The sequence below is a fragment of the Ursus maritimus genome, unplaced genomic scaffold (genome assembly GCF_017311325.1).
Source record: "Ursus maritimus isolate PB19 unplaced genomic scaffold, ASM1731132v1 scaffold_19, whole genome shotgun sequence".
NCBI lineage: Eukaryota > Metazoa > Chordata > Mammalia > Carnivora > Ursidae > Ursus > Ursus maritimus.
In genome coordinates, this window is record NW_024424341.1 from 46,344,072 (window position 1) to 46,371,257 (window position 27,186).

At 46.2% G+C, this 27,186-nt stretch overlaps 1 protein-coding gene across 7 annotated transcripts; it reads left to right on the forward strand.

The window, feature by feature from the left end:
• Nucleotides 1-876: 876 nt before the first annotated feature.
• Nucleotides 877-27,149, forward strand: LOC103680282 (leukocyte immunoglobulin-like receptor subfamily A member 2). Of its 7 annotated transcripts, none has more exons than XR_005835719.1 (9): nucleotides 877-1,105; nucleotides 1,266-1,301; nucleotides 1,508-1,792; nucleotides 2,247-2,549; nucleotides 2,742-3,038; nucleotides 3,285-3,593; nucleotides 5,880-5,930; nucleotides 9,817-9,900; nucleotides 26,953-27,149. XR_005835719.1 is itself a non-coding variant. In XM_040633876.1 (8 exons), exons 1-8 carry the CDS (start codon nucleotides 970-972, stop codon nucleotides 9,822-9,824), a joined length of 1,425 nt encoding a protein of 474 aa, XP_040489810.1. In that variant the 5' UTR covers nucleotides 877-969; the 3' UTR covers nucleotides 9,825-10,786. The 7 variants fall into 7 exon arrangements, 3 of the variants coding, with proteins under 3 accessions (XP_040489810.1, XP_040489811.1, XP_008708047.1); XR_005835718.1 differs by lacking the exon at nucleotides 26,953-27,149 and adding an exon at nucleotides 10,006-10,787; XR_005835721.1 differs by lacking the exon at nucleotides 5,880-5,930.
• The last annotated feature ends 37 nt before the right edge of the window (nucleotides 27,150-27,186 follow it).

The following is a 27,186-nucleotide window of genomic DNA, read 5'->3' on the forward strand; positions in this document are numbered from 1 at the left end:
TTTTGAGAATCAAGGACAAGCAAAAGCCCTAAGCTGCTAGCAGCCTGGGAGGGAGGGGAACAGGCAGGGAGGAGTCTGACTGTGCGTCGTCATCAGGGATGGGGCTCCAGACCACCTCCCCTAGTCATGGTCCCGTGTTCTGTGCCGTAAATGGACCCTGGGAGGGGGTCCAGACAAGAACCAGCCAAGGAGCCCCGCCCACCAACGTTCGCACAAACAATTGTTTCTTTAGTGCTTTTACATCTGTAGACTTTAGGGCTTTCTGTTAAAACCGGGATTTTCTTTTTAAAGATTTTATTCTTAAGTAATCTGCACAGCCAACGTGGGGCTTCAACTACGGCCCCAAGAGCAAGAGTCACAGGCTCTATGGACGGAACCAGCCAGGCACCCCAGAGCTGGGATGGAAGTCAGCATGAAAGTCGTCCTGTCCTGCCTCCTCCTCCAGCCCCGCAGCCCCGTCACCGCCCCCTAAAAAGAGAGGCTGGCCTGACCAGCTGAGAGTCAGGGGTGAGTGATGCAGAGGGGGGCAGAGACAAGAGCAGCGAACCTGAGCCGAACACCACCTGCCCTGTGCATTTCTCTTTTTCAAATAAGTAATTGTGAGATCCATTGCTGAACGTCTTCTGATAATTTGAGCCCTGCCGTCACTGTGACAACATCTTCTCGTTCACAGATGAATGTGCAGGGCCTGGAAACAATCTAAGGGTTCAAATGGACATTTGCTGGGTGACTGGCAGACAAAAAGAAATCCCCATATATGGAGTTCTTGAGAAGGGAAGTGGTATTCCCTTGGGCACACCCAGGTTGTATGTGGCCAATGAGGCTGACTCAGGATTGGAAACTGGGTCCCCACCCTCTTCAGGAAGAGGTCGTGCCTGGTAGGTGGAAGCTTGGGCATACCACAGATCAGGTCTCACTTGTCTGCAGGAAAGCAGGCATCCTTTGGAGCCCCTTCCCCTGAGCCCACCAATGGGAAAGCCCCCTGCTGCCGGCATCCTGTGGGTCTGTCTGTTCTGCCAGTTTCTGTGGTTTTGTCCATCTGTGCAGGCTTGTCCAGTGGGAAGCAGCGCCATGACCATCACCTTCATGGTCCTTCTCTGCCTCGGTGAGTTTTTGGAAGGTTGGGGGTAGACACCTGTGTGGGAGAGGGGAGCCCCTCAGAGCCAGGCTGTGATCTCTCAGGAGATCTCATGAATTTGGGATGCTCAGCAAAGGCGGGGATCTGCTCAGGAGTCACTGGCCTCTCACTGGGATCTCTCTTCCAGGACCGCGTCTGGGCCAGATGACCCACGTGCAGGCAGGTGAGCCCAATCCCGAGGGTCCCAGGTCCCACTTTCTCCTTGGGCACAATAGAGGACCCCCCCTGCCCTGCCAGAGCATCTGGAGGATGGAGGAGAGGAATCTTAAATTGATCAATAAAGAACATGTACAAGGGGCCGGAGGGCTGAGAGCTAGGGGAAACTGAGGCATAGGGATTATAGGGACTGCAACTCAGACTCTCTTCCAGAGACGCTGCTCACACCCATCATCTGGGCAGAGCCAGGCCCTGAGGTGGCCCAGGGGAAGCCTGTGAGCATCTGGTGTCAGGGGTCTCAGCACGCTGACCAGTACTTCCTGTACCGGGAAGGGGTCTCAGAGCCCTTGAGAAGAGAGTTTCCCATGGGACCCAGCAACAAGGCCAAGTTCCCATTCCCACACATGACCTACAACCTTGCTGGGCGCTACTTCTGCTTGTATCACCGACGAACACGCCGGTCCATTCCCAGCAAGCCTCTGGACTTGGCGGTCACAGGTGAGCGGGCCCTTCCATCTGCACAGGTGAGGTGGCTGTGCCCCGGGAGGGACCTCCCTTTCTACAGCAGCGTCCCATCGACAATCAGGGGGTGGTGTTCCTCTCTCCCCCTTTTTTATTATGGTAAAGCACTTATAACAAGATCTACCTTCTTCTCAGATTCTTAAGCGCACAACACAGTATTGTTATAAGCACGGAGCTGCCCAGCAGGTCTCCAGAACGGAATCCTCTTGCAGAACCAAAGCTCTATACCCATGATCCTCCCCCTTCCCCTCCCTGCAGCCCCCAGCAACCCCCATTCTACTCTCTGCCTCTACGAATCTGACCATCTTTGGATTCCTCATAGAAGTGGAATCATGCAATATGTGTCCCTCTGTGCCTACCCTAATTCACCTAGCACAACGTCCTCAGGCGCCCCCTCCCCTTTGAACACATCTGGCTTTTTCTCTCCCAGGAATGTTCAACAAACCCAGCCTCGTGGCGCTCCCCAGCCCCATCGTGACCTCGGGAGGGAGCGTGACCCTCCAGTGTGGCTCATGGCAGGCATTTGACTGGTTCGTTCTGTGTAGCGAAGGAGGCGAGGGCCACCCCAGACACTTGGACGCACAGCACCAAGCTGACGGGTGGTTCCAGGCGCTCTTCCCCGTGGACCCCGTGAGCCCAAGTCACAGGCCAACGTACAGGTGCTATGGTTATTTCTCGAGTTCCCCCTATGTGTGGTCCACCTCCAGCCTCATTTTGGAGCTGCTGATCTCAGGTGAGGAATTCAGGGCACGACCCTAGAACTCCTTGGGTGTCCAGATCAGTGAGAGAAGCCTCATCTCAGGTGGAGCACTGGGCAGGATGAGGTTGGGGCAAGAGGGCTCAGGACTCAGAGGCAGCAGTGGGAGGCCTGTGGGAGGAGGAGGAACCTGACCGCCTTGGAAACCAGAACCGCCTTTTCTCCCAGGTGTGTCTAGGAAACCATCCCTGTCAGTCTTGCCAGGGCCGGTGGTGGCTCCTGGACAGAGCCTGACCCTCCAGTGTCGCTCTGATGTCAGCTACGACAGATTCGCTCTGTCCAAGGAGGGCGCAGGTGACCCTCCCCAGTACCTTGCCAGGCAGCTCCAGGAGGGACTCTCTGGGGCTGACTTCGCCCTGGGCCCTGTGAGACCCTCCCACGGGGGCCGGTACACGTGCTATGGTGGACACACCCTCTCCTCCAAGTGGTCCGCCCCCAGTGACCTCCTAGACATCCTGGTCGCAGGTGAGGAGTCATATCCCAGCCCGCACTTCACTTTTCCTGGACTGGCATCTCAGGGTCTTGTTGGAGGTGGGGGCGGGGAGCACAGGCAGAGAGGCGCCAGCACAGGAAAGTGTGAGATCTTCGAGATCTTCGGCAATCTGGGAGCGGAAGCAGCTGCACTTGGGTGGAGCGCCTGAGTGACAGCTCGGCTCAGGGGAGGGGCGAGAGCGCGGAGCCGCCCCTAACACCCAGGACTCTCTCTCCCAGTCCTGCCGCCGCAGGGGCCAGCTCCCACTCTGTCTGCCTGGCCGGGCCCCACTGTGGCCCCAGGAGAGAATGTGACCCTGCGCTGTCAGAGCCCCAGCTTGTTTGATGCGTTCCTTCTGTCCAAGGAGGGGGAAGCCGGGCCCCCCCTGCACCTCAGGTCTCAGCACCAAGATGGAGTATTTCAGGCGAACTTTCCCTTGCGCCCTGCGACTCTGGATCACGGGGGGACTTACAGGTGCTACGGGTCACTGGGCAGCACCCCTTTCCTGCTGTCGCACCCCAGCGACCCCCTGGAGCTCGTGGTCACAGGTGAGGGGCTGTCGGAATGTCTTCCTCCCCATCCCTTCTGTCTCGTGTCTGGATGACCTCTCTGCAGGCACCTTGTCCTTCCCTCCTCTGCCCCACACCTCCCGCTGGGCCCCCACCCACGTGTGAAATGCAGCCTCTCTGAAAAAGCCAGAGGCCTTGCTTTTCCCTCCGTCTTTCACGGGAGGGCATCGACAGGGTCTATGCCAGCTAGTGTTCACAAATGGGGTACAAGAAGAGTAGTTACCTCCCAATCTCTGCTACCACTTGCTCAATCCTCCCAAATCAGCCTGACCACACTCGGCTACATTTTCCCCCAAAACAGTCCGGGACACCCTACAAACATATTTTCCATGGGTGGGCAAACATCAACATCTTACAGACACAGTTCTGATCAGCTCTATTTGTTTTTAATGAAATAATACGTTCTAAAGAATTATCTGGTATCAGTGTATGTAAGTCTCTTCTACACTTTTTAATGGTTGTTTAGTAGTTTCTTGCTTGAAAGGGTCAGGATATATGTATCCAATGCCCTCTAATTCGGCAGTTTGTTTGTTCCCAGCCTTTTGATACTTCAGACTATCCTGTGATGACTGTCCTTGCACGTACCCAACGCCCAGGGCTGTGTGGATGCAATTGCCCCTTATCTCATGGTGAAGTTCTTAGAACAGAATAGCTTAGGCAGAGGACAGGGACATTCATTGTGTGCCAGATACTGGCCCTCCCTTCCTATGCCTCACGGTTTGCTCCCCTTCAGGTTTGACTTAAAATCCTCTTCCAAATGACACCTTGGCTGCTGACCCTATACAAAGACCCCGTTCACACCTCTTATAATTTTTATTTTTTTATTTTTTTTAATTATTATTATTTTTAAAGATTTTATTTATTTATTTGACAGAGATAGAGACAGCCAGCGAGAGAGGGAACACAAGCAGGGGGAATGGGAGAGGAAGAAGCAGGCTCATAGCAGAGGAGCCTGATGTGGGGCTCGATCCCATAACGCCGGGATCACACCCTGAGCCGAAGGCAGACGCTTAACCGCTGTGCCACCCAGGCGCCTCAACCTCTTATTATTTTTAAAAGGTGTTTCATCAGTCCTAAATGTATTATAGACTTCTCTATTCATAGCTCCACATTATCTGATACACATTTTCCTCCTCCTTCTCCTTCTTCCTTGAGCGTGGAGCCCAATGTGGGGCTCGAACTCACAACCTTGGGATCCAGACCTGAGCTGAGATCAAGAGTCAGATGCTTAATGACTGAGTCATCCAGGCACTGCACATTTTTCTTCTTCTCCTCCTTTTTTACAAAAAATTTGGTTGATTTCAATTTATTTTTTCATTTTTTTATTTTTCATTTTGTTTTATGTTTTTGCTAACTCCACATTTTACTTCTTAATAAGAACATTGATTTTTCTTTATTAACTTCACCAAGACCCACGCGGGCATGCTGGCCCACGTACCCTGTGTATTGCATGCATACAATTGTCTCACCACATATGTCTCTATTTGCATACAGATATACGTTACATATAAAATACATTATATGATGTATAATGTGTATATTGTTTGTATTTATGTATAGTATGTGATTTTATATATTTTTATACATAAATATATCCTATATCAAATGTGTAAATAATATACATAAATACACACATATGTATATAAGTACATCTATTTGTATTTCCAGATAGTCCGTAACTATTAGCTCAATAGTGAATGAATGAATGAATGAATGGATGGATGGATGGATGGATGAAATAGGAAAAGAAAATCATTTGAAGGTTCTTAACATAGATGCGGGATAAAACAGAATGAGCCAAGGCTGAGCAGAGACTGGTAGCCCTGGGTGCCCAGCCCTTTGTGTTTCTGACCTTCAGGAATCCCTGGGGTTCCTCTCATCCATGAATCCAGGCTTCTCAGCTAAGGATTAACTCAGGACCCTCCTCACCAGGAAATTAAGCTCAGTGTGGGCTATTGCTCAGTCTGCTGAGAGAGCAAGAAAGATCTAGACCTGAGGGATTTCCAAACAGGTGCACTGTCAGCTCATGGCGTGGGGAGTGGCGGAACCCTTTTTTGTCATTGAGACCCCAGAGCAAAGTCTAAATGCAAAGGAATCGGAGACAAGAGGGATTGCGCCTCACCTCCGGCTGCGGGAGGGATCACTGTGAGAGCCGAGCTCGCTCCTCGGGACAGGGGAAGGGAGAGTTGATCGTTCAGATCCTCGGGGGAACGCTGGGCTGAGATGTCCCCAGCTACTCATTTGCTCTGCTTTCCTGACTCTCAGGGGCTGCTGTTACTCTCACCCCGTCCGTGGAGACTCCAGACTCCACGAGTGGTGAGTAACGGAACACAGGCTGGGGCACATATGACCTGTTCAAGGGGAGGGGAGACCTAGAGCTCCCCTCTGGGTGCCGTGGTGGACGTGACCTGTCCTACCGTGCATGACCTCTCTGTGCCATTGTCCCCAGCCCCACTCCCAGATCACACACTGGAGAATCTCATCCGAATGGGTCTGTCCACACTGGTCCTGGTGGCGCTAGCGGTGTGGGTCTTTCAGGCGTGGCACAGCCAGAGAGGTTCCCACGGTGAAACCGAGAGGTAACGTGAGGACGACGCTGCACACACTCTTTGGGGTTTGTAGAACCTTAGAACAGAACCACATACACACAAGGCTGCAATGACCCAGAAGATTCTGAAAAGGTTCATGAGCTGTGTGAACTCTGAGCTGAAGACCTAAAGGCAGCGAAGCCGTGTTGTCTGTGCGGGAGGCAAGGACCAAAGCTGGGAATGCTCCCCAGAGGAGGCTTCTCTACCACCAGCCTTACCCCTGCCTCGCTGTTCCTTAGTGTCGGGCTTCTGTCATTCCCCCATCCTTATGACATGAAGCTTCATCCCACAGAACGTTTGTGTCCATAACTCCATTCCCTTTTTTGTTCTGTTCCAACACTGTGTGTCGCAAATGTCTTTTTTATCATGTGCACGCCCCTCCCCCCCATGTGAGTTTCCAGTCTGTGCCTCCGGCTCTAAGCACAGAGACTCAGATCATGTGGTTGAGCAACTGCTTCGACAGACTGAAATTTCTATCCCGCCTGGAAGTGCAAGCCCAGAATGACATCCCAGCACCCTCTCTGGATTGTGCAGGCTTCTCTCTCTTCCCCAGGTGCTGCCTGCACGGCTCTTCCCCCCGCACAGGCACCTGGAATCGGCACTCTCCTGCCTGAGCCTGCAGTGCTTCCTGGGTGGCTGGTGGTGATGATGGCTCCTTCCGAGCTGGGGTGCCAATTAAATGAGATTGTGAATTCCAAGATGATAGATGTTTGTTGCTTGTTTTGATTTCAGTGTTAATTGCTGGACGACAGGCAGCATCTCACGTACTGCTGAGTGTGCAAATTGCTCCGGCCAGTTTGGTAGCGGGTAGTGTGGATTTTCTGGTTCAGGGGGAAAGACATGTAGCTATGATCAGGCAGTCCGACACCTGGCACTGTCCACTGCCTCAAATTGGAGCATAAGAGATACTTTGTTGTTTCCAACATGGCGGGTATTTCTCAGCCAACAAGTCATGACTGGATATGCTGATGGAGCTCCAGAATCCTGTGGGGCCACACTCGGAATTGGTAATCTGCACACTCTATCCTTAAAATGAAGGGCGCCTGGGTGGCTTAGTAGGTTAAATGCCTGCCTTTGGCTTAGCTCATGATCTCAGGGTCTTGGGATGGAGCCTCGCATTGGGCTCCCTGCTCAGCGGGGAGTCTGCTTCACCCTTTCCCTCTGCTTCTCTGCCCACTCATGCGCTCTCTCAATCTCATAGATAGATGGAATATTAAAAAAAAATCTTTAATGGGAAGAAATCAGAGAGGGAGACAAACCATGAGAGACTCTGGACTCCGGGAACCAAACTGAGGGTTACAGAAGGGAGGGCGGTTGCGGGACAGGGTAACTGGGTGATGGGTATTAAGGAGGGCACGTGCTGTGATGAGCACTGGGGGTTATACGCAATAATTGAATCATTGAACACTACACCAATGATGATGATATGTTGGCTAACTGAACATAATTTTAAAAATCCTTAAAGTGTGAACAAAATCTCTGAATCCAAGAGAACCCTGCATCTGATATAAAGATCTCAGGGATATGCTCAGGAATTCTTGGGGTTTCTCAGCTGATTCTGTCACTGGATTATGATATGAGAGAGGAACTGACTAACTGCACCACCCAGGCCCCCCCAACTGAAGGAATTTGGAGTGAAGTCTAGGTAACAGCAAATCCAAGATACAACAAATATAATAAATATCCAATATATTATGTTGAATATTTATATTATCCAATAATATTATCCAAGATAATAAGTAAGTGTATTCTCCTGTTTTCAAATTGGGAGGAAGATGGTCAATATGGACTTTGGGGTTTAGCTCATTATCCATTGGGCCCAGTACAGTTAAGCAATGGGTGGGGATCAGGCATGGGATTTATTCTATTCCGAGACAATTTTTTTTTCTCTGTCCCACAAAATTGATAGTCTAAAGAAAGTTATGTATACGTGGAGAAAGCCGGAATCTAGCACATGCTTAGAATGACCTAACTGATGGGAGAACTGACAATTCTCCACAGATAATACTCTAATGCTGGCATTTTGGGGTCTCCCCACCATGTGACTGTAAACTCCCCAAATAATCCATGTTAACTGAATCCAATCAGAACACCAAGCAACTTGAAATCAGAGCTGGGAATTGCCTTCCCAATGTCATGGAAGTTGTCACTGAAACTGAATCCCAGAATACCCAGGTCCCCCGATCAAAATGGTGGTCAACCATCTATTTCAATTGGTTGGTGGTTTGAGTATCTCACAAAGGTTTGATTTCAGTGTAACACATTCAGGAATCAGAGCTAGATTTTTTATTTCTGATTATTTTTTTATTTCTTCTAATGTGTTAGGATTCACCCATTTGAAGACCTTCGCTCAAGATAGTCTGTAATACCTCCTTCTTCCTCTTAAGCTCACTTAATTTCTGTAATAGCAATTCATTCTTGGCATTTAGCTGTAACTGACATAATTTAATTTTCCCTCATCACCTTCAATCCGAAGTCCATTAAGTAGGTTATTTCTTTATCTTATGTTGTCCTGTTGCCTCAAACCTTTCCTCTGCGGGACTAATCCTTGTTCCTATGTTAGGCTTCTTTGTACTTGGTGTATTAATTGGGCTTTCCCAATGACACGAGACCTCGCGTGAGGGCAGAAGATATATCTGCTTTGCTCAACGTTATCTCTTCATTTCCTGGGGAGGCTGCGGGTTGACATGCATATTTCTGAAATGTACAGGGGTAAGACTTCCTGAATGGTGAATGGGTGAATAAATGAGTAAGAAGAAATCTTGGGCTGGTTATGGTAAGGAGTCATATCATTGGGGGGGAAAAAGCCTCATGGCATTTTCTAGTCCTTGAATTAGTGTGAGTGACTCCAAAGGCAGGGTCTAGGACAAGAATATGAGAGCAGGTGGCTTATTTGGAAGCAAGAATGAGTGGGTATGGGGAGAGGGGTTCCTGAAATAGGGATGCATTCCTGAGGTCACTGCAGTAGGTCATGTGAATAAGACTCCCCCGAGATCTCTAAGAGAGAACAGAATACCACCCAGAATTTTCCTTCCAAAGGATGAGACACTTGGGCATATATTTATGGGCTCCCATTCCCTATTGCTTTGAGTTTCCCCCCAGGAATTGTTAGATCCTTCGGTTTGGGGTTGAAATTGCTTCTGAAGAAGTCCTCACACCAAATGTGGAGAGCTACATGGACATCCTTGAGATGGGGTGACACACACACGTTCCCGAAACGTGCAGAGCTGCCAACCAGGTCTAATAGGAAGTCAGTAGTCACCCAGAGGGAGCTGAAATGGCGATGCTTTAAAACATAAATTCAGTGGATTTAATGCAGTATCTGCTCATTTGACTCCTAGTCCTCCTGTAAGTTTCCTTTTTTTAATGCCTTCGTGTGTATTTTATTATTATATAAAAAATTGATTCATGCCAGAACGCTCAGGAATCACAGAGAAGTAGGAAGAAGAAATAAAAACCTAATAATCCCATAATTCAAATCAACCTGCGTTAATCCTGGTGTTTTCCTGCTAGTCTTTTCTCCCCGTGAGCATAATAAAAAATTAAGATCACCTGTAAATATACATCCCTTCATTCCCTGACTTCTTTGCTCAGTAAGGTGTGTTTCTTTTCAGATGATTAAATGTCCTTAACTCTGATTTTAATTGGCTGGAGGTCGTCTGTAACCGGAACTGGATTGACCATATCTTTACTGAAAGGTGGGTACTCAGGGTATTTCCACTTTTCAGGGGTCACAAACAGTCACCTCAGGCAGCACAGAGCTCACTGGTCAATTGTCCCCTTTGCTTTGCGTGTCTTTGAAGACCCAGTCACTTGACCCAAGAAGCTGGAATTCGCTCCCACAAATGTAGGAAATAAAGCCCTCGATTTCCACAGCGAACACACAGGTCAGCCTGCGGATAACCTTCAGCTTTGGCTTTTATCAAACCTCTGCTTCTTTGCCTTCTGGACCACGAGATGGAAATGACTTGACTTTTGCTTTGAGCCCTGCTTCCTCTTTCCCTTCCATCTTCTGTTTCACTTCTGAAATTGGAAGCGCCTCTCACCCTTTTTAGGGAGAACAGAGCTGAACGGCAACCTAGAACAGACACAATACCAGATCATTCCAGGCCATACCCGCTGGAACTGATGGTCATCTGGAGATAGATGCTTGCAGGGCCCACCACAAGCAGACATCTGATGGTGGAAACCACATCCTGGCCAGTGAAGGCAGCTGTCTGAGCAAGGCAGAAAGACAAGCGGGCACTGGTTGCTTGCCTGCACCGCTGGTGTATGCTCAGGGGTAGCTGAGAGCTCAGATAGGAGCGACCTGGAGTGGAGGGGGCTGATTATGCTCTGGGAAGGAACATCTAAGAATTTTCCAGAAGGCCAAGGTAAAGAAAGGATCCTGCCTCACTGGGTTCCATCAGCTCTTAAAGAAACTTCTGGAGGGGATCCTGGCTCGCTCAGCCAGAAGAGCATGTGACTCAATCTCAGGGTCATGAGTTTAAGCCCAAGTAGAGATTACAAAAGAAAAAAAAAGAAAAGAAAAGAAAGGAAAGGAAAAAGAAACTACTTCTGAAAATTCTGGCCTAGGAGAAAGCATTTATTCCTATTGTTTTTTTCATCCTTTTGTTCTTTTGGATTTTTTTTTTTTACTTTAAATTAAATTAGCCAACACATATTACATCATTAGTTTTTGATGTAATGTTCAACTCTTGGATTCTAATTTTGTAACATCGTTGACTCTCCAGATTAGACTATATTTACAATGCTTGCATTTCCACAAATTTCTCATTGTGCCCTGCGCTAGGAACCCAGGCCAGTCGCCAAGGAAAAACAAGGAGGGTCTATGATAAGACTTAGAATGGACCATAGCCATTTTTTTGTTTTTACCGAAATTTTGGCAATGCAAGACCTCACCCTCACATGGATCGTGGTGGTTCTACTCTGGTAGGGATATTGAGTGGAAAACAGAGCTGGAAATGCAGAATGAGCCAGGTCTTTGAAGACTGGGAGAATTTGAGTGCGAAGTCCTTAGGGAATTGGGCAAACAAGGATGTGGGTGAGGAGGGCTCTATCGTGAGTGAGAGTGCATGGCAAGAAGGGAAACAACCTGGAAAGCCCTAGGGACTCCATGATAAAAGTCACCCAGCAGTAAAAAATGTCAAATATACTCAACTAATGAATCGCTGAACATTGTATCAAAAACTAATGATGTACCATACCTTGGCTAATTGAATTTAAGTAAATAAAAAATATCAAATGTGTTAGCTGTTACAAAATTAATTTCTAGGAACCAACAGTTCCTCATATGCACAAATAAATCCCAACCCCACTTTGTTTTTGTTTTTTTTTTAATAAGATTTTATTTATTTATTTATTTGACAGAGACAGAGACAGCCAGCGAGAGAGGGAACACAAGCAGGGGGAGTGGGAGAGGAAGAAGCAGGCTCATAGCAGAGGAGCCTGATGTGGGGCTCGATCCCATAACGCCGGGATCATGCCCTGAGCCGAAGGCAGACGCTTAACCGCTGTGCCACCCAGGCGCCCCCCCAACCCCACTTTGAATATCAACAACCAGAGAAGAAAATTCTAAGGAATGAATGTTTTAAGAAATGTGCATAACTTGACACACACAAAGGTATAACTTTCGAACATTACTGAACGACACCAACACTTGACTTGTAGGAAAGGAGAGACGTGCCTGATCACTGGGTAGACTGACTCAGCATCGTAAAGATGTGAGTTCTCCGTAACTGAATTTTTAAATGTCCTCGAGTCCCCAAAATATTACTGGGGAGCTTTCCTTCTCAAACCATGCAAGTTGACACGAAAAGCCACATGGGAAAACGAAAGAGGAAGAAAAGCTAGGAAAACACCAAAGAAGCACAGCCGTGGAGATAGGACTGGGCTGGCTCAACCAAAAGTGACCATGTAACTAAACCAAGTTGCTATGGACACAATCATAGAAAAAACAACACGATAAAAAGTTCAGACGTAGACTCCAGTGCATGCGGAAATTCAGGGTGTGATAGATTCTAACGAGATAGTGTATCAAGTCGCTGGGGCAAAGATGGATTCGGAGAGAAAGAGATGTAGCTAGATCTGTAGGTCACACGGTACACAGATTACATTTCCAACAAATCAGATATAAATATAAAATAGGTAAAGCAACGTCCCTCAGAGGCATGTAAAGTAAACATGACTTTCAAGATGTCATTCAGTTATATGCTGATTATACCTCAATAAAGCTGGGAAAATTTTTTAAAAATAAAATAGAAGGGGGGCGCCTGGGTGGCACAGCGGTTAAGCGTCTGCCTTCGGCTCAGGGCGTGATCCCAGTGTTATGGGATCGAGCCCCACATCAGGCTCCTCCGCTATGAGCCTGCTTCTTCCTCTCCCACTCCCCCTGCTTGTGTTCCCTCTCTCGCTGGCTGTCTCTATCTCTGTCGAATAAATAAATAAAATCTTAAAAAAAAAATTAAAAATAAAATAGAAGGGCGCCTGGGTGGCTCAGTCGGTTAAGTGTCTGCTTTCAGCTCAGGTCATGGTCCCAGGGTCCTGGGATCGAGCCCCACATCAGGCTCTCTGCTCAGCGGGAGCCTGCTTCTCCCTCTCCTGCTCCCCCTGCTTGTGCTCTCTCTCTCTCTCTCTCTCCTTCTGTCAGATAAATAAATACAGTCTTTAAAAGAAAATAAAATAGAGTTCACAATCCAGATGCAGTGCCAAGAAATAATGGAAATTAGGCTACATAAAAATAAAGCACATCTTTGCATGGCACAAAAAGTAAGAGGTCAAAACACAGATGGAGACTAAGAGGAAATATTTATAACATATATCAAAGATTCTGTATATATTTCTATGTACATGCAGATACACATATGTGGACATTATATATATATGAATGTGAATTATTGAAGAAAAATAGACAAATGGCAAACTATACGAATGGGAAATTTTTAAAAAGGTTAAAATGGTACTTGTGATGAGCTCAGGTGATGTATAGAAGTATTGAATCACTATATTGTACACTTGAAGCTAATATAACACCGTATGTTAACTATTATGGAATGTTTTAAAAAATCCTAAAAAAATAAAAACATAAAAAAATTAAAATAATAAAAAAAACCCAGAATATTTTTACCCCACAATGACAAAAGGAGTAACCCAATACAAGTTTTTCACGATGTGTTCTATTCTTTTCCAAATTAATTTTAATATTTTCCACAAAAATGAACACTCTTCTACAGCATAAAAATAAAATAAAATGGAACCTTAACGTATGAAAATCTGTTCAGATTTACTTCTATAAAAAGAAATGCAAATTTAAACTAAACCGACATGTTATTTTTTCTGTTTGGCAAAAATTTAAAGCTTGCCAGCTTGCTTTTACAAATCTGAGAATAAACAGAAATGCTCTCGTATTGTTGGTAGGAATGCAAAATTGAAACATGGACACACAGAAAGCTGGCATGTGTCAAAGGTAGGTAGTGAAAAAAAATTTCCAGTCTTATGCTAGTATTTATCAAAATACATAGCCACCCAGACCCTCCAAGTCCTACACCTTTGGGAAATATTAACTTCCTTAAAATGAAGGGATTGCTTTTTTGCGTTAAAAAAGGGGGGGGGGGAGGAGTCCAAGATGGCGGAGGAGCCGGAGGCTTAAACTTCGTCTGGTCCCCGGAATTCAGCTAGATAGCTATCAGACCATTCTGAACGCCTACAAACTCAACTGGAGAATGAAGAAAAGAATGGCAGCAACTCTATAAACAGAAAAGTGACCACTTTCTGCAAGAAACCCAGTTTAAAACAGGAGTTGAGCTCCAGCTCGGCGTTCCAAGATGGCGGAGGAGCAGGAGCCCTAACGTTCGTCTGGTCCCTGGAATTCAGCTACAGAGCTACCGAGCCATTCTGAATACCTATGAGCGCAACCGGAGAACGAAGAAAAGAGTAGCAGAAACTGAACAGAAAAGCGACCACTTTCTGCAAGGAGGAGAAAAGATGGCGGAGGAGTAGGCGACCCTTTCTCAGCTGGTCCCCTGCGTCGAGCTGGATATCTACCAGACCATCCTGAACACCCACGGAATCAGCCTGCGACGCAGGAAGATACATCTGGATCTCTACAAATGAACATCTCCAGCGCTGAGTATTGAGGTATGAAACGGGGAGCTGTGCATCCGCGCACAGATATAGGAAGATAAATGGAAGGGGGAGGGAGTCTCCGCGCTCGGGTGGGCACCGGGAAGCGGTAGCCACCTGCACGGGGGAGCGGGCGGACTCTCGGAGGGCACCCGCGAGAGAGCGGACTGAGACCGTGAGCCGGGAGCGCGTGCCACCAGACTGAAAACCGGTGCTCCAGAGCGCACGCGAACCATACTGAAACAGGGAGCTCGGGAGCGCGCGTGGGAACTGGGGGTGGCTGGTGGTGTTAGAAGCATAAAGCACAGAGATGCGCTGGCCCTGGAAGTGAGGGCTGGGACACAGGCTGTGGGACGCACATCCCAGGTCGCTGCAGGGTTTTTAGCAGTACCGATAGAAACAGAGTTAAAGTGGCTAAGAGAGCTCAGTGGAGAGCAGACTGCGATCTCTCTGTTCTGAGACAGAGGCTAGGATACAGCTACTGCTGCTCTGACTCTCAGAAGAGGCACAGAAAACTGCCAGGGAAAGCCACCAGAGAACAAAAGCCCGGAAATACCAGCTCACAGTGTGCCCAACCCTACACCCCCTCGCAGGGGATGGGGCAAGTCTACCCAAACAGGGTTGCCTGAATATCAGCGCGGCAGGCCCCTCGCCCAGAAGGCAGGCTGAAAAATCAGGAAGTCAACATCCCTAAGGTCCCTATAAAACAAGTGACACTGCCTGTGTCCTGGTCAATAACTTGGGCTCTGGGCATCCCCACAACCTCTCCTCATCAGAATGATGAGAAGGAGAAATCCCCCCAAGCAAAGAAAAGATAATCAGTCTGTGGCCTCTGCCACAGAACTGATGGATATGGATATAACCAAATTGTCAGAAATGGAGTTCAGAGTAACAATGGTCAAGATGATATGTAGGCTTGAAAAAACTATTAATGAAAATACTAACGAGAATATAGACTCTCTAAGGGCAGAAATGAGAGCGAGTCTGGCAGAAATTAAAAATGCTATGAATCAAATGCAGTCTAAACTAGACGCTCTGACGACCAGGGTAAATGAGGCAGAAGAATGAATAAGTGAATTGGAGGATGGGATGGTAGAAGAGAAAGTTAAAACAGAAACTTGCCTCAAAAAAATCCAATCTCAACAATGTAGATTACGGGAGATTACTGACTCAGTGGAACGTTCCAGTGTCAGAATCATCGGCATCTCCGAGGGGGTGGAGAAAGAGAGAGGTCTAGAAGAGATATTTGAACAAACTGTAGCTGAGAACTTCCCTAATCTGGCAACGGAAACAAGCATTCGTGTCCAGGAAGCAGAGAGGACCCCTCCCAAGGTCAATGAGAACAGACCCACACCACATCACATCATAGTGAAATTCGCAAATATTAGATCCAAAGATATAGTATTGAAAGCGGCCAGGGGGAAGAAAATCCTTACGTACAGAGGGAAAAATATCAGAATAACGTCAGACCTGTCTACAGAGACCTGGCAGGCTAGGAAGGGGTGGCAGCAGATTTTCAAAGCTCTATCTGAGAAGAACATGCAGCCAAGGATCCTTTATCCAGCAAGGCTGTCATTCAGAATTGATGGAGAGATAAGGACCTTCCAGGATCGGCAGAATTCGTAACCACCAAACCAGCCCTACAGGAGATTTTAAGGGGGGTTCTATAAAAGTAAAAAGGCCCCAAGAGTGATACAGAACAGAAATTTACAATCTATAGAAACAAAGACTTCACAGGCAACATGACATCATTCAAATCATCTCTCTCAATAATCACTCTCAATGTGAATGGCCTAAATGCTCTCATAAATGCCACAGGGTTGCAGATTGGATAAAAAGACATGACCCATCCACTTGCTGTCTGCAAGAGACTCATTTTGAACCTAAAGATACATCCAGACTGAAAGTGAAGGGATGGAAAACCATTTTTCATGCCAATGGACCTCAAAACAAAGCTGGGGTAGCAATTCTCATATCAGATAAATTGGATTTTAAACTACAGACTATAGTTAGAGATGCAGAAGGGCACTATATTATTCTTAAAGGATGTATACAAGAAATGGATATGACAATTATAAATATCTATGCCCCCAACAGGGGAGCAGCTAGATACACAAGCCAACTCTTAACAAGAATAAAGACACATATAGATAATCATACGTTAATTGTAGGGGACCTCAACACTCCACTATCAGAAATAGACAGAACACCCTGGCAAAAACTAAGCAAAGAATCAAAGGCTTTGAATGCCATACTCGACGAGTTGGACCTCATAGATATATATAGAACACTACACCCCAGAACCAAAGAATACTCATTCTATTCTAATGCCCATGGAACATTCTCAAGAATAGACCATGTTCTGGGACACAAAACAGGTCTCAACCGATACCAAAAGATTGAAATTATCCCCTGCATATTCTCAGACCACAACGCTCTGAAATTGGAACTCAACCACAAGGAAAAATTTGGAAGAAACTCAAACACTTGGAGACTAAGAACCATCCTGCTCAGGAATGACTCGATAAACCAGGAAATCAAAAATCAAATTAAACAATTTATGGAGACCAATGAGAATGAAAATACAACAGTCCAAAACCTATGGGATACTGCAAAGGCAGTCCTAAGGGGGAAATACATAGCCATCCAAGCCTCACTCAAAAGAATAGAAAAATCTAAAATGCAGTTTTTATATTCTCACCTCAAGAAGCTGGAACAGCAACAGAGGGACAGGCCTAATCCACGCACGAGGAAGCAGTTGACCAAAATTAGAGCTGAAATCAATCAAGCAGAAACCAGAAGTACAGTAGAGCAGATCAACAGGACTAGAAGCTGGTTCTTTGAGAGAATCAATAAAATTGACAGACCACTGGCAAGACTTATCCAAAAGAAAAGAGAAAGGACCCAGATTATTAAAATTATGAATGAAAAAGGAGAGGTCACGACGAACACCATTGAAATTGGAAGGATTATTAGAAATTTTTATCAACAGCTATATGCCAATAAACTAAGCAATCTGGAAGAGATGGAATCCTTCCTGGAAACCTATAAACTACCAAGATTGAAACCGGAAGAAATTGATTCCTTAAACAGGCCAATTAATTATGAAGAAATTGAGTCAGTGATAAACAACCTTCCAAATAACAAAACTCCAGGCCCGGACGGTTTTCCTGGGGAATTCTACCAAACATTCAAAGAAGAAATAATACCTATTCTCCTAAAGCTATTTCAAAAAATAGAAACAGAAGGAAAGCTACCAAACTCATTCTATGAGGCCAATATTACCTTGATCCCCAAACCAGGCAAAGACCCCATCAAAAAGGAGAATTACAGACCGATTTCCCTAATGAATATGGACGCCAAAATCCTCAACAAGATACTTGCTAATAGAATCCAACAGTACATTAAAAGGATTATCCATCACGATCAAGTGGGATTCATACCTGGGATGCAAGCGTGGTTCAATATTCGCAAATCAATCAGCGTGATACATCATATCAACAAGAAAAGACTCAGGAACCATATGATCCTCTCAATCGATGCCGAAAAAGCATTTGACAAAATACAGCATCCTTTCCTGATTAAAACCCTTCAGAGTGTAGGAATAGAAGGTACATTTCTCAATCTCATAAAAGCCATCTATGAAAAGCCTACTGCAAATATTATTCTCAATGGGGAAAAGCTGGAAGCCTTTCCCTTAAGATCAGGAACTCGACAAGGATGCCCACTCTCGCCACTATTATTCAACATAGTACTAGAAGTCCTTGCAACAGCAATCAGACGACAAAAAGGGATCAAAGGTATTCAAATTGGCAAAGAAGAAGTCAAAATGTCTCTCTTTGCAGATGACATGATACTCTATATGGAAAACCCAAAAGAAGCCACTCCCAAACTATTAGAAGTTATAGAGCAATTCAGTAACGTGGCGGGATACAAAATCAATGCTCAGAAATCAGTTGCATTTCTATACACGAATAACGAGACCGAAGAAAGAGAAATTAGGGAATCCATCCCATTTACAATAGCACCAAAAACCATACGTTACCTTGGAATTAACTTAACCAGAGACGTAAAGGACCTATATTCTAGAAACTATAAATCACTCTTGAAAGACATTGAGGAAGACATAAAAAGATGGAAAGATATTCCATGCTCATGGATCGGAAGAATTAACATAGTTAAAATGTCCATGCTACCCAGAGCAATCTACACTTTCAATGCTATCCCGATCAAAATACCAAGGACATTTTTCAAAGAACTGGAACAAACAGTCCTTAAATTTGTATGGAAACAGAAAAGGCCCCGAATCTCCAAGGAACTGTTGAAAAGGAAAAACAAAGCTGGGGGCATCACAATGCCGGATTTCAAGCTGTACTACAAAGCCGTGATCACAAAGACAGCATGGTACTGGCACAAAAACAGACACATAGACCAATGGAACAGAATAGAGAGCCCAGAAATGGACCCTCGGCTCTTTGGGCAACTAATCTTTGATAAAGCAGGAAAAAACATCCGGTGGAAAAAAGACAGTCTCTTCAGTAAATGGTGCTGGGAAAATTGGACAGCTACATGCAAAAGAATGAAACTTGACCACTCTCTCACACCATACACAAAAATAAACTCCAAATGGATGAAAGACCTCGATGTGAGACAGGAATCCATCAAAATTCTAGAGGAGAACATAGGCAGCAACCTCTACGACATCGGCCAAAGCAACCTTTTTCATGACACATCCCCAAAGGCAAGAGAAACAAAAGATAAAATGAATTTATGGGACTTCATCAAGATTAAAAGTTTCTGCACATCCAAGGAAACAGTCAGAAAAACCAAATAACAGTACAGATAAAAGACTGGTATCCAAGATCTACAAAGAACTTCTCAAACTCAATACACGTGAAACAAATAATCAAATCAATAAATAGGCAGAAGATATGAATAGACACTTTTCCATTGAAGACATACAAATGGCTAACAGATGCATGAAAAAATGTTCAAAATCATTAGCCATTAGGGAAATTCAATCAAAACCACCTTGAGATACCATCTTACGCCAGTTAGAATGGCAAAAATAGACAAGGCAAGAAACAACAATTGTTGGAGAGGATGTGGAGAAAGGGGATCCCTCATACATTGTTGGTGGGAATGCAAGTTGGTACAGCTACTCTGAATGGACAAGGCAGGAAACAACAAATGTTGGAGAGGATGTGGAGAAAGGGGATCCCTCCTACATTGTTGGTGGGAATGCAAGTTGGTACAGCCACTTTGGAAAACAGTGTGGAGGTCCCTTAAAAAGTTAAAAATTGGGGACGCCTGGGTAGCGGAGTCGTTAAGCGTCTGCCTTTGGCTCAGGGCGTGGTTCTGGCGTTCCGGGATCGAGCCCCACATCGGGCTTCTCCGGGCTCCTCCGCTGGGAGCCTGCTTCTTCCTCTCCCACTCCCCTGCTGTGTTCCCTCTCTCGCTGGCTGTCTCTCTGTCACATAAATAAAATATTTTTTTAAAAAAGTTAAAAATTGAGCTACCCTATGATCCAGCAATTGCACTACTGGGTATTTACCCCAAAGATATAGACATAGTGAAGAGAAGGGCCATAGGTACCCCAATGTTCATAGCAGCATTGTCCACAATAGCTAAATTGTGGAAGGAGCCGAGATGCCCTTCAACAGATGACTGGATTAAGAAGTTGTGGTCCATATATATAATGGAATGTTACTCAGCTATCAGAAAGAATGAGCTCTCAACATTTGCAGCAACATGGACGGCACTGGAGGAGATTATGCTAAGTGAAATAAGTCAAGCAGAGAAAGACAATTATCATATGGTTTCACTCATTTATGGAACATAAGGAATAGCAGGGAGATCGGTAGGAGAAGGAAGGGAAGAATGAAGGGGGGGTAAACAGAAGGGGGAATGAACCATGAGAGACTCTGGACTCTGGGAAACAAACTGAGGGTTTCAGAGCGGGGAGGTGGGGGAATGGGATAGGCCGGTGATGGGTATTAAGGAGGGCACGTATTGCATGGTGCACAGGGTGTTATATGCAAGTAATGAATCATGGAACATTGCATCAAGAACTGGGGATGTACTGTATGGTGACTAATATAACAAAATAAATATTATTAAGAAAAAGAAAAGAAAAGAAAGCCTGGGGGGGAAAGGGACAGTTCACATTTAGGGGAAATTGTCATTATTTGCCAAACAACATATGCAAATTATGCCTTTGCCCCAGGAAATGCCTGCCAAAAATATGAAAAGATATATCCCAAGGCTCCTGATTGAAGTATTGTTTGTACTTGTGAAATATCGGGAAATTGAGTTAAATAAACGCAGGTTCATCTCAACGTGGAGCCGTTTACCACTGCGCAGGGCAAGAGAAAGTGAGCTTTTTTTTTTAATTGGAGTGTAGTTGACACACAATGTTACATTAGTGTCAGGTGCACAACATAGCGATTTAAGGTCTCTTCACATCAAGCTGTGCTCGCCGCAAGTGTAGCTAACCGTCGGTCACCACATGACGCTATTACAGTATCATTGACCATATTCCCTGTGCTTTTTTTTTTTTTAAGATTTTATTTATTTATTCGACAGAGATAGAGACAGCCAGCGAGAGAGGGAACACAAGCAGGGGGAGTGGGAGAGGAAGAAGCAGGCTCATAGCGGAGGAGCCTGATGTGGGGCTCGATCCCAGAACGCCGGGATCACGCCCTGAGCCGAAGGCAGCCGCTTAACCGCTGTGCCACTCAGACGCCCCTGTGCTTTTTTTTTTTTTAAGATTTTATTTATTTATTCATGAAAGACAGAGAGAGAGAGAGAAAGAGAAAGAGAGACGGGCAGAGGGAGAGGGAGAGGGAGAAGCAGTCTTCCCACAGAGCAGGGAGCCCGATGGGGGGCTCTATCCCAGGACCCCAGGATCACGACCTGAGCCAACGGCAGACCCTTAACCGACTGAGCCACCCAGGCGTACTGGGCTGTGCCTTGTATTCTCAGGACTTGCTCATTTCATGACTGGAAGCCTGTACCTCCCACTCCCCTTCACCCCTTTTGCCCATCCCCCTCCATTCCCATCTTCTCTGGCAACCACCAGTCTGTTCCCTGTATTTATAGATCTGAATCTGGTTTTTGTTTTTTTGTTCATTCGTTTTGTTTTTTAGATTCCACATATAAGCGAAATCGTATGATACTTGTCTTTTTCCCTCTGACTTAGTTTACTTAGCGTAATACCCTCTAGGTCCATCTGTGTCACACAAATGGCAAATCTCATCCCAAGGCTGAGTAATATTCCATTACGTGTATATGAATACTTACATCACATCTCCCTTACCCACACTTGGATGGCTTCCATATCTTGGCTATTGTAAATAATGCTGCAGTAAACATAGGGGCAAATGTTTTCAAAAAAATATTTTATTTATTTTAGAGAAAGAGAGAGAGCAAGCAAGTGGGGGGAGGGGCAGAAGGAGCGGGAGAGAGAATCTCATGCAGACACCCCGCTGAGCTTGCAGCCTAACTCGGGTCTCGATCTCACAACCCCAAGATCATGACATGAGCCCAAATAAAGAGTTGGCCACTGACCCAACTGAGCACCCAGGGGTGCATATGTCTCTTCAAAATAGTGTTTTTGTTTTCTTGGGATAAATATCCAGTAGTGGAATTATTGGGTCATAGGGTATTTCTATTTTAATTTTTTGAGGAACCTCCGTAGTGTTTTCCACAGTGCCTGCCCCAGTTTGCATTCCCATCAGTGGTGCAAGAGGGGTGTTTTTTTCTCCACGTCCTCAACAACACTTGTTGTCTCTTCTCTTTCTGACTCTAACCATCCTGGCAGGTGTAAAGTGACACCTCACCGTGGTTTTGATTTGCACTTCCCTAATGATGAGCGATGTTGAGTATCTCTTCGGGGATCTGTTGACTCTCTGGATTTCTTCTTTGAAAAATATCTATTCAGGCCTTCTGCCAATTGTAATTGGATTATTTATGGTTTTTTTGGTGTTGAGTTGTGTAAGTTCTTTATATATTTTGGATATTAACCCCTTTATCAGATATGTCATTTGCAAATATCGTCTCCCATTCCATAGGTTGCCTTTTTATTTTTTGATGGTTTCCTTTGCTGAGTTTTGATTTTGATGTAGTCCCAATAGTTTAATTTTGCTTTTGTTTCTCTTGCCTGAAGAAACATATCTAGAAAAATGTTGGTATGGCCACTTTCAGAGTAATTACTGCCTGTATTCTCTTCTAGGATGTTTATGGTTTCAGGTCTCACCTCAAGGTCTTTAATCCATTTAGGCTGTATTTTTGTGCGTGGTGTTAAGACAGTGGTCCAGTTTCATTCTTTTGAAAGAAAGTTATCTTTATATAAAGTGAATTTTAGGGTGGGTGTTTAAATGAAAAGGAGGAAATAGTAAAGAGAAGTAAAATAGTGCTGTAAGAACATCAACTATCAAGGGGCACCTGGGTGGCTCTGTTGGTTAAGAACATCAAATATCAATATGAAGGGGCGCCTGGGTGGCACAGCGGTTGGGCGTCTGCCTTCGGCTCAGGGCGTGATCCCGGCGCTATGGGATCGAGCCCCACATCAGGCTCCTCCGCTATGAGCCTGCTTCTTCCTCTCCCACTCCCCCTGCTTGTGTTCCCTCTCTCGCTGGCTGTCTCTCTCTCTGTCGAATAAATAAATAAAATCTTTAAAAAAAAATCAATATGAAGACATAGGAAAATCAGAAAGCCTAGATGCCTCTGCTCATTATGGCAGAAAGAAATACAAGGAGCATCGGCCACATTTCACAAGCAATTAAAAGCAGCGAGATACTATCAACAATATCATTTATATAGAAATGAATCCAGTAGGATGAAGAGAAGGCGTTTGCTTCAGCATAACGGTCAGCGGCTGGTAGAATTAGCTAAGTGGAAGTTTAATGGGGAACATGATATATACACACTCCCAAAATATCTCCCCGCAGATCAGTTATTCATTACAAAGGGCAAATAGCAACTTTACTGTGGAGAAACCTGAGGGATGTCAAATTAACCAAGTTATGAAAGCAAAAATCACCCCTAAGGAAAAATAAGGACAATGTCACTGGCGTGGTATCCACGCCAAGTGCACAACCTGAATCTAAACGGGAGGTTCCCTTGGACAAAGCTCTTCTTTTGTCTGCATCATGGTTTCTCTCTCTGCAGAGCCTCCCCCTTCTCCTCCGCCCTGGGTCTCTCACCTCACCACCCCAGCCATGACCAACGGCTGTGGGGACAGGCACCCAAGGTCTCTGTTCATGCACTTGTTTCAAACTTCATTAATCCGGATGGGACTCCATGAGCTAGGGAGCTCTGGAGATGCACGCACACCACCCACGTGTGGGGAGAGCTGGTGACCTGGGCAGGACCCACGAATCTTCTGACCATCCAGCTCTGAACCAGGTGTGGGGCGGTCTTCACTCGATGGCACCTTTGGACAGTGCCTGAAATGCAGAACTGTGCCCTTATGACAGGTAAGAAATGGTCTTCGGAGAAAGGAGAAGTCCACGTCTTCTTTGGGACCACTACAGAGACTGACAAATGAGGAAGTAGCAGTTCTGCTTCCGGTAGAACGTCAGTGTCGAAACGCGAGCGGGATGGGAGGGTAATGGACGACTACCCATGCATCCTGTTGCTCAGTGTGGCCTTCTAGGCTCTGACCCCGGGCCCCTCCGCACAGCTGGGGCAGGCAGGAAAGTCACCGAGGTTGCGAAACTCACCACCCTGCTCTGCCTTACACCGCAGGGAAGGAAAGTGAGTCATATTTTTATGATATCATTTTGTACTTTTAGAATGAGCCTCGAATTCCGCTTTAAAATTCCCCTCAAATTATCTTCTCAGGGGTGTATTATCAATTTACTACTCATTAATAAATAGTCTTACATTAAGCATTGGTGATCAACTAAGCCGTTATTAACCAATCATTAATAATGTAGTTATTTTCTCTGTAAATGTTCCTTTATTGTCTTTTACACGATTTAGCAATGAGAAGATAACGGCTTAGAATTCCATGGGGCAACTTATTGCTCAACGCCTTTCGCTTGCTTACAGAATCGTTACAACGAATCCTCAGATACACCACCTACCCTATCAGGGACAATTACTTATGAGGCAGGGAGAGACACTGAATGTGTAAATAGCATAAAATCCGTTTGAAATGCAAAATTAGTCACTTCCATGAAGGTCCTAGACACCAGGTGAAATGATGTTGGCTCTGTGGGTGAAGGGGGAGCTCTGGGGGGGGAATTCAGGGGAGATGGGAGTGAGGACACCAAGAGAGACAGATTCAGATCTGGTGTCTACTCTGAAATGGGAAGTCACAGAGTGGGAATTTCTGAGCAGGAGAAATGGGGATGAGGAGTTCTTTCCGACAGAGTCTGCTTCTCCAGAGAGGAGGAAGTTCTATGCGCCATACCTCATGCACATGCAGGTTCTGGAAGGTCTGTAGGAAGCTGACGATGGACAGAGTCACTATTCCCTGTGCGTTTTCAGCATTTTCTCTCTCCTCATTTAAAAACAGTGCCATTGCCTTCTCTATTGGTAAAATAGTAATCTGTCGTCTCCTGCGGATTTTTTTTTTTTTTTACTAAAACGTGCTTTGTTGATCTTACCATTTTGTTAAATACTCAACTACTTCTGGAGACCCCCAAACCACGGCCATCTGAGTGGACCAGGGAGAGTGAAGACATAAGGAGGAGGTGTGATTGGTGGGTTCCCGGACCCACCCTTGTGGTTATTTCTCTAATTGCTGGAATCCTTAGACTGAAGAGACATCCTCAACAGCGGACACTGGTTTTCTGATGTGTGGAGTAAGAGATTCGGTGAAGGAAAGGCCAGGTGGAAGGTGCTGGAAATGCCTCTCCCTACCAAAACTGTGAAACAAAAGTAACTCTCACTCTTGGAGAGACTGCCCAGATTCATACACCACCAAGAACTCGGAGAGACACAAGGCAGTGGTGTCTTCCACTCCCCACTCGACTTGCCTACTTGGTTTGCACTGAAGACAGAGCCGGACCTTGGAGAAGTGGGTTCTTGTGTACCAAGTGATTCCAATTTCCACTCCTGCTCCAGCTGAAGACCCACGGAGAAACCCGTGTATCCCCTGGCACCTGGCGCGCGCCTGTTGATTGGGGGGTTTATTGTCCTGGGTCTGTCTATGAAGGCCTTCAGGTTCAATCTGCCATTAGTTCTCAGGGCCAGGCATACGCTGTCCCTGTCCACGTTTGTTGGGGTCCATGTCACGTCTCCAGCCCTGCACACGTCTCCAGCCCTGCTAACTTCTCCAGCATTGCGCATGTCTCCAGCCCTGCGTCCGTCTCCAGCCTGGCGTCCGTCTCCAGCCCTGCGCCGGTCTCCAGCCCTGTGCTATCCAGGCTGCGGGGACCGTCACTGTCCCTCCACTGCACAGGACATCACACAGGTCCAGTACACACCGTGTGGATTGTATCTGTGGAACAGGAAGTAGCAACCATTCTAGGTACTTTTAGGAGGGTGAGAAATAAATCTCCCCAGATTTCAGGTTCTTCCTGCCTTGGGGAAATTTCTAGGAGCGCAGCTGCCTGAGGCGTTGAGATAACCCACCCAAGGTGACGACTCATCGCTCCATCCAGCCCTCCTACAAAGGAGACAGTAGCTTGATCCCTAGGGGGCCACCTTGGGAATGCGGAGCCCACAGACATTCAGCTCCCGGGCATGCTCCGCCCGCGCACTTAGAGTGTCTCAAGAGGCTGGTGCTTTGGGGTCGAGTCCGGAAAAAGAGAAGCACTTGCATCGCGCCCAGGCTGCAGGAAGCCCGAGTTGTAAGATGCAATGGCGTTCGGAGCTTCTGTGGCGATGAGGTCGACCCCTCCAGCAGGGAACTATACAGATGAAGTACAAAACAGATATTCAAGACTTCGAAGCCACACTCCGCCCGTCCTGCAGAGAACTACCGGCCTTTCCTGCAGCAGCTCTGGGTTGCTCCTGGGCTCTAGTGGAGACAGAATGCTTGGCCATGAGTCATCACACGGGTCGTTACGAGTGAAGGAGGGGGCTGGGGGGTCAGAGGCAAAGAAGGAGAGGCTCCAGGCAGCTGGAGGGCTGGAAGCTGGCTCTGGAGATGGAAGGAGGGGGGCAAGGCCTACGGGCAGGGTTAGCCGCTGGGAAAGGCCAGGGAATGGATTCGCCCCCTGGGCCTCTAGAAGGAGCACAGCCCTAGGACACCTAGATGTTAACTCAAGGGTGTCCAAGTTGGAATTCTGTCCTCCAGAACGATAAGATAGTAAATCTTTGCTGCTGTAACCCACTAGCTTGTAGTGATTGCTTATGCCACCAACGCCACAGGAAAATAATACACTAGTCACACGATTTTATTTTATTTTATTTTATTTATTTATTTATTTATTTATTTATTTTTAAAGATTTTATTTATTTATTCAACAGAGATAGAGACAGCCAGCGAGAGAGGGAACACAAGCAGGGGGAGTGGGAGAGGAAGAAGCAGGCTCATAGCGGAGGAGCCTGATGTGGGGCTCGATCCCATAACGCCGGGATCACGCCCTGAGCCGAAGGCAGACGCTTAACCGCTGTGCCACCCAGGCGCCCCGTAGTCACACGATTTTAAAATGTGTTTCTTTTTCTTTCAGTTTTGTCTAGTTAATCTGAGCTCCGCAAACTGCTTGGAATCAGTCTACTCCACTGATGTCTTTCCGGGCCAGACAAAATGCAAACATTCAATAAATACCTGTCGAAGGGCACAAGGCGGGTATGAGGCCAGGAAGACAACAGCGTATGCGTCAGGTGAAGCCTCCTATGTGGCCAGAAACATCTGCAAGTCCACTGCCTGCCCCAGCCTCAGCCCTGGGGAAATGACAGCCAGG